Here is a 14,218-nt window from a genome sequence, read left to right on the forward strand (position 1 = left end):
TTTTATAGCCCGTGCGCCGCTTCTTTCGGAAATTTTGTGCACTAACAGCATAAGGCGCGATTCAAGTTGAAAATCGATGAATTCCTTAGAATAGTAGCGACCATGGAGCTAGAAACTAGCTCCATGTAGCGACGAACTCTCTTTTATTAGGCGAAAAAAGTAACCGGCGAGATTAAATCTTTGACACCGTAGAGTCATTCTAGTCATGAGCTTGGTTGCTACCGTATACCAGAAAACAACCGACTTTGACGTCAAGGCCTGTTGCTGGTACGTACTTTGAGACAGAAAATAACGATATGTTACCGGCAGACATGGAGTTAATAGCGAGTGCAGAGAAATGAAGGTGACTGGTTTAAAAATTCACAGTGCTGGCCAAAATTGTCGTGCTGCTGCTAATGTGTCACCATTGTGCCTTGAATCACGACGCGGTTTGTAAATTATACTTGGTATATACACTCCCAGAAAACGACGACGTGAAACATACATCTATATAATTTTGTTGAAAAACTCATGAAACGGCCACTCCGGCGATCTTTTTCTGCTTGGTCGGTCGATACTTTCTGGGTGGCATTTGTTACATGGAGCAGGACCATGTCTGCTTAGTTATGTTAGAATTTGGCGCTTGGCAACGAAAAGCATGCGCGTTTCCAGCGTTCCTTTCGATCTAACTTCCCGTTTATTTTTGAATAATGAGCAGTGTTTGTTTGCGCATATCATGAATATATAAGCGTCCACTAGGTTTACGGACGTCCTCGAGACACATTTCCCAAGATCTTCATACCTTCCCCTTTTTCATTAACATCACTATCTTTCCGATGTTGACTAACCTCTGATAAGTCCACGGATTAGCATAATTAGTTGTGTTGACGAATTAATCACAACATGTGTGTATGAGAGATATACGTCCTTGTAATGGAGTGTAAATTAAATAAAGAGTCACAGAGGCTAGGTTAGGTTATATAACCATTTATTTTATTTATCCGATCATTCAGAGCATGAAGAAAGAAGAGAAAATGATAGAGAAAACTGTGAAAAACTCAGTAATACTTAATGGGTCGCCTGTGCTAATGAGGGACAAAACCCATATCCCTGTTCCATAGTTACAGTAAACACTCACATTAATCCTATTGACATGCAAATTTAATGAGACTGGTTCTCATTTGAAAATTTGTTTGAATTACAGTAAAAATACAGCATTCTTGTTCAGGGGCTAAGAACTCTTTTCTAAATTTAGGACGGCAGTAAGATCTCACCCAAAATATTGGAAAGTGAGGTTTGTGATACAGATAAGATTAAAATGCATTATATTTCATACTTGATTTCTACTGCGGAAGTGAGACCACAGGCCATGCAATACTGTGAGAGAGAACTGCACTATTAGAGAAAGAAGTGATCTCTATCTGGTATTCCCCTGATAGCACACAGATTGCCTTTGTCTACTTATAGCCATTGTAACTGAATCGAGGGTTTTGTTGGATATGATAAAGTATGTTACACTGTGTGCAAAAATACGTACATAGACACATTCATACACACAGACACTCACATAGATACACACATACAGACACTCACATAGATACACACATAGATACAAACACATTGATACACACATACACACATACATTCACACAGACACTCACATAGATGCATACACACTTACATACACACAGACACTCACACAGATAATACATACATACATACATACATACATGTACATACATACATACATACATACATACATACATACACTAACTATCATGACGGTAGTCAGGCAGAAACTCCTACAGTTCCAGCAAGACTATCATTTGCAGTTCCCCCCCCCCCCCCCCCCCCCCCCCCCGAATTACATCTTTCAATCTCTTGTTTTGATGTCATATACCGGTATGTACCAATGGCAGGATATACATAAGTGGTTTGTGTAATGACTCTTTTGGCATCAGCATTATGGCCATCTCAGAAATAACTGTGTTTGATCTACAACATGAAAAAATCTAAATTTATATCTGAATAGATCACGAAGAATAAACATTCCACAGGTAAATACTGATGAAAAACACTTTTTGTGAAAAAATTTCCTGCCACTGATAAAATGATAATTTTTCAAGTTTTGTTTCAGATTCTTACTACAGTACGATCTGGCAATATTTAAATTACACAGCAAAGTTTGCGATACACTGCATGCCTATGTGTCTGTTGCATGTGCCTCATTTGAATTAGACATATTTTTTTACTGGCTACTCACAGATACACAATAGGTGTCTCCTCAATAGAAAATCTTTCCACCAATCCTGGACTGGAAGTGGTATCCACAACAGCTACATTGATTCTACCTTTCAGCCTGAATTTTGAAATAAAATGACAATAGTATGATTCTTGTTTGTCAACACAGGCAGTCATTTCACATTACATGATACATCACATACTCAATGTGGCACAGCTTTGAAACACAGGAATAATGCTACGCTTAAAGGGGCAGGTTTGTGTATCAGCTTCATCTCTGAACAAATTTATTAATTGCAGGCAACTTTCAGAGGAGAACAAAGGACTAAAAAATCACTAAACAGTCAACAACCACTAATGCAAGACGCAGGAATAGCGGACTGCTGCTTTAACCCTTTCACCACCATGGTTTGTCCCAAATCCATTGTTTTCTATGGTAAAGTTGGACCTGTATACAGGGAAATGGGGGTGTAAGGGTTAAGTAAGATTCAACATAATCGCCTGGCTGAGGGACTCAATACACTGCATTGTGACTGACAGCGGCTCTTATATCTTATGGAGGGATTTTCACTTTCACTTTGTCAGCATTGATTTCTATCAGCTGTACTACGTTTAACATTGATAGAAAAACACATCCTAGATATGACATCATACTACCTAGTTTGACCAATTCATTTGTAATTACAGTTGTACTACCTCTCTGGCAAAGCAATTTTTTACTTCAGACAATATTTTGTGATTCTGGAGATGACATTTCAAACTATATTACACCTCAATCGAAAGTAAGACAACGCAATATTAAACCTTGCTGAAAATATGTCCCGCAAAAAAACAAATTGACACAGATTTGGGAGTCTCTGTCATAAAAAGTTCAATGAGAACATGTCATTCCATTTATGAATATACGACATCTTGGATAAATCTACTCTAAACACATAGACATCTGGTTTGGCCTACTGTCTACAATTAAACCAAACAAATCTCTTTTGGCCATGGTAAATTTAAGTCACTACAGGTTGTGACTAGTATACTAGTCCCAGTTACACAGGAGGGAAAGAAGTTTGCAAAAGATAAAAACACACCACATCGGCTTTTGTTTCAATATTGGGTTGATTTAACCCCGGGTTCAGTAGTTCTAAAGGATCAACATAAGCAGAAATATATCTCTGTTGAGTCAGCCAGCCTGCAGGCATATTTCAGACGGCACGGGGTCAAGAGGTCATGAAACAAGCACCTGGAATGGGTGTACAAAGGTCATAACAGGTGACGAGGTCAACGCTTATAAATAAAGCCCTGTTATACAGCAGTTGGCTACTGAAACCAGCATAAAATTAATGTTGTAATTTCATCCGCTCACACAAAGAGGGCATATGGATCCACACTATGCACAGGGTATACTACCAGATGTCTGTGTACCTGGTTTATTCAATTCAGAGGGGCTGACACTTTATTATGCAGTTCAAAAATGAACAAGCCATGAAATGTAAGAACTTACACTGAAGATGCCGCTTCAATTGTTGGAATCAACATCATACTCTCAATCTGTTCAGGGTCTTGGCTGAAAAACAAAATAAACATAATATTGAATTGAAATACTATATAATACATAAAGCTCTACACTTACAGGGAAAACTTGAAAATTTATTTGGGTATCCAGAGACCTGTGTTAAGAGATCTTTAGTCTGCTGTTGATATATCCCTATTGCATATTTCAAAACTTCATCTCCCATAATGAATATTTTGATGTCTTTTATCGGTCAAGTGAGGTTTTCAAATCCCTGAGGGCTGGAACACTCCTATGTCTGAAATGAGCTTGTCGTAAATCTAGCTTATTGTGACATGGATAGAAATGTGCAATTACACGACCCACATACTGACATTTAATAGACCCTTTGATTGTCTGGAAATAACACTAATTAAAGTACAAGACAACCTTAAAGGCATGGTTCAGGCGCCAGATTGTCTTGCCAGGAAATTTACCTGCTAGATTACAATTTCAATGGAAAACAAAAGGCTATGACACCTTCAAAATCCTCTTACAGGCTACAACAAACTCGATCCCACGGATCGATTCCCGTACCTTTAACACTTTGAGTTTAAGTGCAACATTTTACTAATTTTCATGAATTTTTTTGTAAGTTTTTTTATAATTTTTGATCAAATGGATATAACATTTCACTGGCTACAATTTTTTGTCAAAATTTTTGAAAAAATCAGAAAAAAATTGATTGGGGTATATTTTGTAAAAGTGACAAAAATTGACTTTGGTGCTCAAAGGGTTTATTTGCTTTTAGTAAAATCTAACGCGGTGTTTCTCATGAAAATAAAAGAGAGATGTGAAAACTTGAATCTTTGATTGAAAATGTTGGCAGTAGACTACACCAACACATGGAATCTCTTTCAACTGTCTGAGCATTTTGACATACCAGTAGAATAAGTGGATGGAGCCCACGCAGTTATTTTAAACAGATTGAGACTGTACTCTTTTTTTTCTTTATGATAAGTAGAAAGTATGTAAAAAATGCTGTGTACTTTTAAAATGTTAATTTGAATCAATAACAGAAAATTTTGAAGTACCACTTTGCACACATGATTGATTTCAATGAATTATTTATATTGTGGAAGAGAACAATAGTTATTGACTTTGAAAAATTACCCATCCATATCCTACTGATAATGAACTTGATTCTCTATGTGGACTCTGTCAGCCAAACAATAACTAATATTCTCTATCTAACAACCTCCCAAAAACACAGCTACAATTTCCCTGACCGCAAAGTTCCAGAAACCTGATAGTCTCTATCTGCACCCTATTGACACTGAATGACATTTAAGTTTTGCAATGTCTTCACTGGAATGATAATTAATTAATTAGAGAAATTTAAAGATACTGAAATGTTCTATATAACAACTTTACAAACTTCAACACCAGCCTATGAAACACTTATTCTGATTGGTCTAGAGCATAAGTAATAATGTATCAATGCAAAGAATAATTGTCTTCTATCTTTTGAAGTGATTTATAAAACTTTGGAAATTTGTCTAGCTGCACTGTGCATTGTTTGTCTAAAGTCAACATTTTTCCTCTCTGAGTCTCTCCTTAAACTTTTGAAATTTACAGTTATAACTCTAATATAAAAAAGCTTGAAGCCTGAAATTTTGACAATGCTAAGCAAGCCGCAAATGATATTTGTAATGTGTTTGCTGTTAGCTAATGTTGCTCAAAAAATTAGCTTAAAACTAGAAGAAGTGATAGTTAAACCTTAAAACATTTAGTTTAAAAAATATGCACCAATTCTGCCACAAATTGGGCTTTGGTGATATCAATTACTACTTATGAAAGCAACATTAATCAGGGATGTAGAAAAACACCAGCAGTATTGGCAAAAACAACTGGGTGTCAGCTAAAATTTGCCGGCTGTGAAAATAATTAGTTTAGTAAAAATTCAGGACATTTTGCACAAACTTAACATGCTCACACACTACTTGTAACTGCCTGTACTTTTACTTTTCTAGCTGTAACCAAAATTCTCAACATCCTTATCTTCTTTCATCTAAATGAAATTCTTGTGTAAATAATGTTTTACATTGTAAACCCAGTATGCTAGTCACTGATGCACTGACTGAAGCAACATCAAAACATTGGTTATTTCAGATGGGGTTTCTGTATGATGAGAATTGATCCTGTTGATAATAACCTACAACAACCATCTGTTTGCCTCCTACACCTGTACAAAGGATCACTGACTCTGCTGTATTCTCTTTAACTCAAGAAGTTTGTCACACTAACAAATACTGGTATAGCATTGACCCCAAAAAATTTCAAGGAATTTCTACATCGACTCACAGAATTCAGAAATTTATAAGATAGAGGGCCCACTGGGCTAGCAGCATGGCAACCACCATGACAACGCAGAAATGTTGAGTAAAATAAAATGAGGCTGCCCCTACTTCAGAATCTAATGATTTATGGTATGTAGTGGAACTAAAGAGTTGAAATTTTAACCGCCAAAACCAGTGAGACCATGGTGGAATAGGTCTTCATAGAAAGCCTAAATGGCATTATGAAATGCAGGCATACAAACTAAAAGAATGAAAGTTTGAGCATATGTTTTATTATGTCACAATGACATATATGAAAGAAAAAAATATGAACTTATGGAAATATGGTTGCCATTTTCTCCCTTCTATTATAAAGGAACATTCAACTCTCTATTCAGTGAAGATCTCATTTCTTGCTTTTGTGTCTTCCTCAGCCAGACCCAGCGACTCAAGTATTACATTTTAAATGACAGTCAATAATCATACAATTTATGATATGTTGCCATGCCTACTGACAGAATACACTACACAGCTTTACATATGAACATAATTTGATGAACGATGATCTATGCTGACCTGTGACCTTTGATAATGAGGCAAGCGTCTCTCATTAAACTCACACTGAGTGGGAGGACAAATTATGCACCTAGGACAGCAACCATAACAGAAAATGACCTGGATTACTATTTAGCCATTTAATCATCAATAAAACATCAGTGATGTGTTGTTACATTTACATTTTGTAAAACTCAGTTTGCAGTAAGTACTAGCCTAGGTAATGTAAGAAATGTAATTTCAGAGGCAGATAACTTGAAATGTTCAACATTCAATTTTTGTTTTGTTGAAGACCCTTTCTATCATGATCACACATGGTGCTGATTTTATGGCCTCTGACAAAATTTATGATCAGCGCCCTCTAGAGCTCATTTAGCACAGAAAATAACCTAGTCAACCATCAATTTTGTGATAAAGTATCACATGTATAAAAAAGTCATTGAATTTTGGTAAAACTGGTTCCTTTCATGAAATAACTGTTGCAAGAACATAGCAACAGAAACATCTAACGGATCTGTTCCCGGAACTCTACGACTTTCAAACATGATCGTGATCATTCATTGGTACTGGCTGTTTACATTAAAATGAAATTTACCTGGTTTTGTCCCTCTTTTTATGTGGTTACAGTACGTCACACTGTAAAACGAACTGACTGTATTTGAAATTTGAATGTACCATGAATGTTCTAAGCGACTGAGACTGAGACTAAGAGACTGCCTATGACAGTATGAAATAATCAAACAAACTACAAAACAATATTTTATTTAAAAGCTGCAAGCACTATCCAATCAAAGTAGCGTTACTCAGAGACTATTTCCCAATCAAAAGTAATGTTACTTGGAAGACTGACCGATAGCCAATCACAAGTGGTGTTACTTACAACACTACCAGCCAATCTCCTGTTGTTGCTCCTGTAGCAGCTTGGGTCAGATGTTCAAAGTTGTCATCGTTGAGCTCAACACTGGAACGGCCTGTATCACTGTGTACAAACTCTACTATATTGTCTGCTTTGATTTCATCTACAGAGAGGAAAGGAACCATTTACGTCATGTTAGACAAAACTATGACAATCCTTCAGCACATTAGGTGTTGCCAGGGTAACTGTAACACTTACTGCTTGCCTTGGCAGTGAATGGTCTTACAGTAATAGATATTTTTCTGGCAAACATACAAAAAGTGACAAAAGTACAGGTATGATATGAAACTATGAAATATAATACTACAAATAATTATAGATCTGTCAGTTTTTCCACCCTCTGATTTATGGGAACATAATTTGAAAATTAACTAGTACATTATTATTGGTGGACTCACTGTGTTGATTAGCAAAATTTATGATTTTTTAGCACTTTCACACACCCCTATTAGGAAATATGCCATTGAGACTTTCCCACTGAAATAATTTGGAATAGACCAAAGCATGGGGCTGAAAGTGTCACTTGTTTCACCAGGAAATTTCGGTGTAACCTTGTTGATTTCTACAGAAAAGTTTCACCCTCAGGGAAAAGTAGAGCTACAGATTTGTGTAACTCTTAATTTCACCTGCAGTCAAAAGTCTGTCAAGTAAAATAAATCAAGTAAGTAAAAATGTTCCCATGTCTGATTCTGTACTGTTTCAAATTCACAGTATATGAGATTACCCATGATTCAACAAGATTTCAAAACAGATAACAAAGGCGGGCAAATCGTTTCTGTGTAGAGAATTAAAATTCAAAGAATGAGTTTTTGCTGACTTTTAAAACTTTGTTTTACGCTTCTGTTTATTCCCACTGTACATGGTGAAAGAACTGGAACATGGTGATTGTGTGTGAGAGGAGATGGAAATTTGGTGATCGTCAATTGCCCCTGTTTTGCCAATGTAAACACTGCAGACTGATTTGAAAGGAATGAATGTTACAGGGGAAATTCACTTGAACACTCAAGCTGGTCATTCGAGCTTGCAAAAGTGCATATACATGTAGTGCCTGCAAACCCTGACTATCGGTGAATTGTACACTTGACTTTTCAACACCATCTGGTTTTCAGGACGTACCTTTTTCAAACAGTATCTAATGATGATGCTAAACATGCACTAATTCTGTAAAAAACTTATCAGAATTCTGAATATAAATAGGTGCAAATCAAGGAGATTCATACATAGATTGTCTTGCTGTGTGCAAAATATAACTGCAGCTATGTCTGTATCTATATGAAGTGAGAACCAAGGTCATTTGTGATACTATTTTGTGTCACCATTTAAAACTTGGCCAATGTGCAGTGTCTCGGACGATTTACCCTATCTGTTGGCTGAAACACTTTGTTCATACCTGAATCATTTCCAAACAGCCAATTAGGTACCATACAGAATAGCCCTAGTATCCCACTCCTTAAAGGCAGGGGGAGCCTATAAATACCCCCTATCTCCCTGGGCATTCATAATCCAACATGAGTGGCACATGATAGCAGCGTCAACGAATGCTCCCGAAAATCTGGAGCTTTCAACAACCATGGTGTAAATTAAAGCATTGTTCCAACATATTACGTTTTGTGAATACTTGTGGCATCACCTTGTTGGCGAAATTCTCTCATTTTTTCCATTTTAAGTTGATTTTTGATGCCAAAACTGCTTCGATGCCGTGTTCGAAGCGTCCAACAAACAATAGATGAAAGCATTCAAACAGCTGCCAATCACGCGCAAAGGTGCAAAACGATCAAACATTTGTTGTGTACATCCGATCGATTACGATGTCAACAATGAATAAACGATTCTTACAACTGAGCAAAATACTTGACCAACGGTTACTGAACACGAGTCTCAGATGAGTTCAGACACAAACGGACTATTTCATGGTTTCAAGCAGATTGCCTCTCCCTGTTTGTTTGTTGATCTGTGTACCTCTAGCCTATGAATGGGTGATGTGTATGTTGACCTGCAGTACGATATTTTACGATAGATCTCTTTTGGAAGTATGTTGTCGCCTAGCCCTGCGTACGATGCCGTGTGTTCCCGGCGTTATAGGGCCGGGCCTCCCACCACAGCTCTGCTGATTGCCATAGACAAAACCGGCAACATGCGGATCCAATTCGGACGGAACACGAAAAACACTTTTCGAACTGTTTTCGGCCGAAATCAACTCGATTCCGATCTATGCAGCCAACCCAAATCACTCAACCGCTCACAGACTGCGGAAAAATGCTCTCGTGACGTCCAAAACCGTTGTTTGCTGGCGATGCACGGTCAATGGCCCATGCAGTGGACGGCCATTGGATACGTTCACGCCACGATTATACAGGTGCCCATGAGCTGCATTATTTTCTGTCGGGTCGGGGCGATGAAACTAAATCGCGATTGCTTCATCTCTGTCAGATTTGACCAAAAAGAGACACTTGACATAGATTATAGCATCAAATGTTGACCGTTCAGACTGAAACATGATGAAAGGTTTGAAGATCGCCGTGATGTCGTTCTTCTCTATACGTTTTTCTGAGCTTGTTTTTTAACTAAATTGCTCTAATATTATCTGACGTTTTTTTGAAATCTTAATCAACTTTTCTTTCCCAACCAGGGCACAACATTACCTTTTTTACTTTCATAGTAACCTAGGATTCATTTAATTCGCAGATTAATAGACTCCTATGTTCCTTGATTGTCTGTGACTGATTTTGCTATCCGATACCGATATTGCGTTCGCACTCAGGTGTCTTGAAACTTACGTCATTCACTGAAATAGTTTTCGGACAAACTCAAGAAATTCGACAACTACTAACGAATGTTCGGCAAAATTTATAGAGATTAGCAATAATAATTATGGTCATTTTACCGTCTTTAGCTAAGCGGACTCGCTTGGCGGAAGCAGTATATAACGTTCTGAGTTCACATTTTTACCCTACCGTGTGAGTGTAGTATTCGAACGGGTGAGATCATAATCTTACGCTGTTCCGAGTGGCCTGGAGATTTTTTATAATATACAATAAATTGACCTTATCAAAATTACTCTGTTTCACAGTGCTTGGATATTGATATTTTTCTATACTTTTTTAACTTTTGATTTGAAGTCTTTTGATTCGGCAGCACATGTACGGTTACAACCGTCATGTGATGACCGGAGTGTGCTTGTAAAGTTGTCAGCAAGTTGTCGGGAAGTTGTATTTAGAGGCTGCAGTTCGGGATTTTTCAAGATGAACAACACATTATGTATTTCCTACATCTTTGAAATGGGGATTGCGGTAATCTTTCATGGAACATTTTTTGAACGTCTTTGCAATGTGTTCCCACGATGAGTGTGAGCTGATTCTTTGTTTGTAAAAATCGTCAGAAATGGTCCAGTGACCGTGTTAAAATAGACACAGATGTAAAACCATTGCGAGGAAAATAGTAAGAAATTCACGTTGCAATATTTGCTGTCGTATTTCTCGGCAGGAATAACCATTTTTTACACGTTGTGTATAAGAACAGCAAGCAGGTGTTCGGCGGTCAATTGCTTCTATCATAATGATCTTGATCGCAGCTATTTGGCGAGAAGACAGCGGGTACTTATAATTTCGCAAATTTTTGATATCATGTCTTTGTATAGAAATTTTCGATCGGAGGCGGCTCAAATCAACAGCCATGGTATATTGGGAATAGTGTTCTCACTGGACACCGAACTACCTGCTATCAACAGAACGTTATGTACCATCGGCGGTAACACATTGGTCGTAATCTTGTCTAATTCTGCCCCGCCTTTTGTACCGTCCAGAAATTTCAAAACTAGATTTTGTTTACCCTGACATATAATACAGCGACCTTGCACACTAATGATCATTCCACTGTTTCTGTTGGGATTTGTTGGTTTTTTAATTTGTTCCGTGGCCCCGGTAAGATTTTTTCAATACGATACACAGTTTGAATTTTTTTCAAGGTAAATTTAGTATATTCCCAGTTTGTGGGGTAAAGTTGTCTGGAGCGAAAGTTGCTGATCGAGTAGACGTCGAGCCCGGCACAGTTGACTGAGATCCGGTCGGTTTGGGGTCGTTTAGTCCAGAAACCTGCAGAGTTCTGTATGATCACCGTTCGGCATTTAGGTGATTTTTTTGGTCAAAGTAATTCAGTAACAATATACGCCAGATCCCTTGTGTTGTTTTTGTCACTGTCATACGCGTATACGGACGGTTTTCGATTAAAAACTGTAAAAATATCCAGTGCTCGTAAATGCGTGCAAAATTTATTCAGTGACTGTTCACGCAGCAGTCGTAAATACGACTAGGATTTACCACCACGTAACAACTGTAAACACCGCATCAACAGTCCATACGAAAATTTTGTGCTGAATCGAGGGAGATAACAATTGCGGTAGGAAAGGTCAGTCCACCATCTGTCAAAGTTGTTGATCGGAAAAATCTTCACGTTCACAAACTACATGAGTAGCTCTTATAGTTGTACACGTAGTTCCATGGGCTTTCCACTGTCCCTTGTTACGAGCTATGTTCAAAGTGCGTCAAGCTACGAATATTTTCATGTATGGAGTTACAGACATCGGTGAAGTACCGGCTACATTTTGTTCAAACCCCTGTCTGTTTGTTCCTCGTGTTGTTTTTTTTTTGTGTCCCTAACGTCGACTGGCTCTATGTGCGTACAAACATAGCAGTCGGGATTAAGATTTCCTGGATAAATAGATACACTCATCGTTTATTCCGCCTCTGACGCAAAGATACACACTGTTTTACATGTACCACTCCTAGGCCCTGGGATCGATTTCCATACCTTTAAATTGCTGTGAATAATGACAACCTACCAATAAGGTATAACATTCTAAGCCACTGCACATCAGCATGCAATTTAAACTTCTATGATACAATGCACACTTATCATTGTTGGGATATGATAAACAAAGAGAGAAAATTTCTACTCCTGACCTGTATAGAGAATAGGAACTCCATCACGGATATATATGACAGTGGGAGTAGTGGCAACACCAAACTTCAGATGTGTTTCAGTATCTACAACAAATCCAACGACCACATCTCTGTCAGGTTCCAATATATCAGCAACTTTTGTCAGTTCAGCTGCGGCTGATACAGATTCTTTGCCGGTACCAGAGGCTGGATTGGGATAAAAATAAATAGAGAAACATTCATGGAATGTCTTTCAAACTAAGATAGGAAAATCAACATGATATGCATGTGAGTGTGTGTCCATCCATGCATGTGTACTGTATGTGTGCATGCCTGTGTACATGAGTGTGTATGTATCTGTATATGTGTGTGTGTATGTGTGTGTGGACACCATACAACTGAGTAAATGTGCAATGTAAAGTGAGTGTATTGATATATTTGTTCTGTAATTTGCTATGTAGCAGTGTAAATTTGTGAGTTAGTGCGTTTGATGTTGGTCAAGATGTCTATGATGTGATACCTGACGTACATCTGTGTGTACGGTGTGAGAGATACATGAATAATGTGCAATATAAATGCATGCAAAGGTGTATGATGAATGTATTATAGAGTTTTTGAGTGGGTGAATTTTGTACACAGTGTATGATGTTGTAGATAGGGTGAGTTTCTGAGTGTTATGATTTATTTTGAGTGTGTGTGTGTGTGTGTGTGTGTGTGTGTGTGTGTGTATGTCAGTGTTTAGTCTTACGTCCTATATTCTTCAATGTTATCAAAAAGCCAAGACAACTGAACAATGGTTTCAATGCATATCCATACACGGTACAATATTTGAATCTACCAGTAGCTTGACTTTAATGTGATAACAACTACATGTACATCTATGTGTTTCATTACAGACAATCCATAGTCATTATCATGCTGCCAGTTTTCAATGAGGGATGGACTTGCATGCACAATTGTCAACAAAACAAGTGCTAGATATTATTATACACTATGTCTGTAACCTATGGAGTTTTATTTTACAGTAAGTTTGGGCACCAATGGATAAGTACAATAACACTGACACAGAGTCTAATAATGTTTGGTGTTATCGGACATTATTTGACCTTTGAACTCACAATAATTTTACCCAATTTTTTTCAAAACTATACATTTAACTATCACTAGTCATGCAGCGAGCGATGGCCAGTCCAATGAAGCTCAATGACTTTATTTGACATAATCCTGCTGAACTACAATTTCTTCATCAGCACTGCAATGCACATGATGAATTTTTCTTCCTTTATACTGAGTGGATACACTGACCACGTTCCTAGTCTGCATGTGATTGCACAATGCAGTGTACAAAAGGGCATTTTAAAAATGCTATATACTTCTGACTTTTCTGGTAAAATTTGACTAAAATGTGTACAATCAGTTTTTTCACAAAATATGTACAATACCGTTATCCGCGAAATACCTAAATTTATATCCTTGTTCATCGTACACCTTGGTATTGTCTTCAACAGTGCGCCTCTCGGCAAAACCTTTGCCGTAAGATGTATTCTATTTCAGACACAATCGCAGTATTTTGTGAACAACCCTATATTACAACATCATGTTGGATGTACACAAAGAAATATTGTTGACACCAAGTACAAAAACGCTGAAATATCTGTACAGTTCATCGTTACTAAATTACCTACTAGATATGTCATCCCCAGAAGACATTATTGCACAAAACATAGCTTCTGGGTCTCTGAAGTGTTTGTGTAGATGTAGATTCATG

The 14,218-nt window shown here is 37.5% G+C and overlaps 1 protein-coding gene across 2 annotated transcripts in view; it reads right to left on the minus strand.

Annotated features, from left to right (window-relative positions):
- The window catches only part of LOC139116797 (protein disulfide-isomerase 1-like), a 35,178-nt gene that overhangs the window by 14,334 nt on the left and 6,626 nt on the right, over positions 1 to 14,218 (minus strand). For both annotated transcript variants that reach the window (XM_070679460.1, XM_070679461.1), the window contains exons 2-5: positions 12,472 to 12,657; positions 7,478 to 7,616; positions 3,716 to 3,778; positions 2,243 to 2,338 (exon numbers count right to left, since the gene is read on the minus strand). In XM_070679460.1, the coding sequence (XP_070535561.1) occupies positions 2,243 to 2,338; positions 3,716 to 3,778; positions 7,478 to 7,616; positions 12,472 to 12,657 (484 nt within the window). The remainder of the gene's footprint in view (positions 1 to 2,242; positions 2,339 to 3,715; positions 3,779 to 7,477; positions 7,617 to 12,471; positions 12,658 to 14,218) is intronic.

This window comes from Ptychodera flava, chromosome 18 (assembly GCF_041260155.1).
Source record: "Ptychodera flava strain L36383 chromosome 18, AS_Pfla_20210202, whole genome shotgun sequence".
NCBI classification, from domain to species: domain Eukaryota; kingdom Metazoa; phylum Hemichordata; class Enteropneusta; family Ptychoderidae; genus Ptychodera; species Ptychodera flava.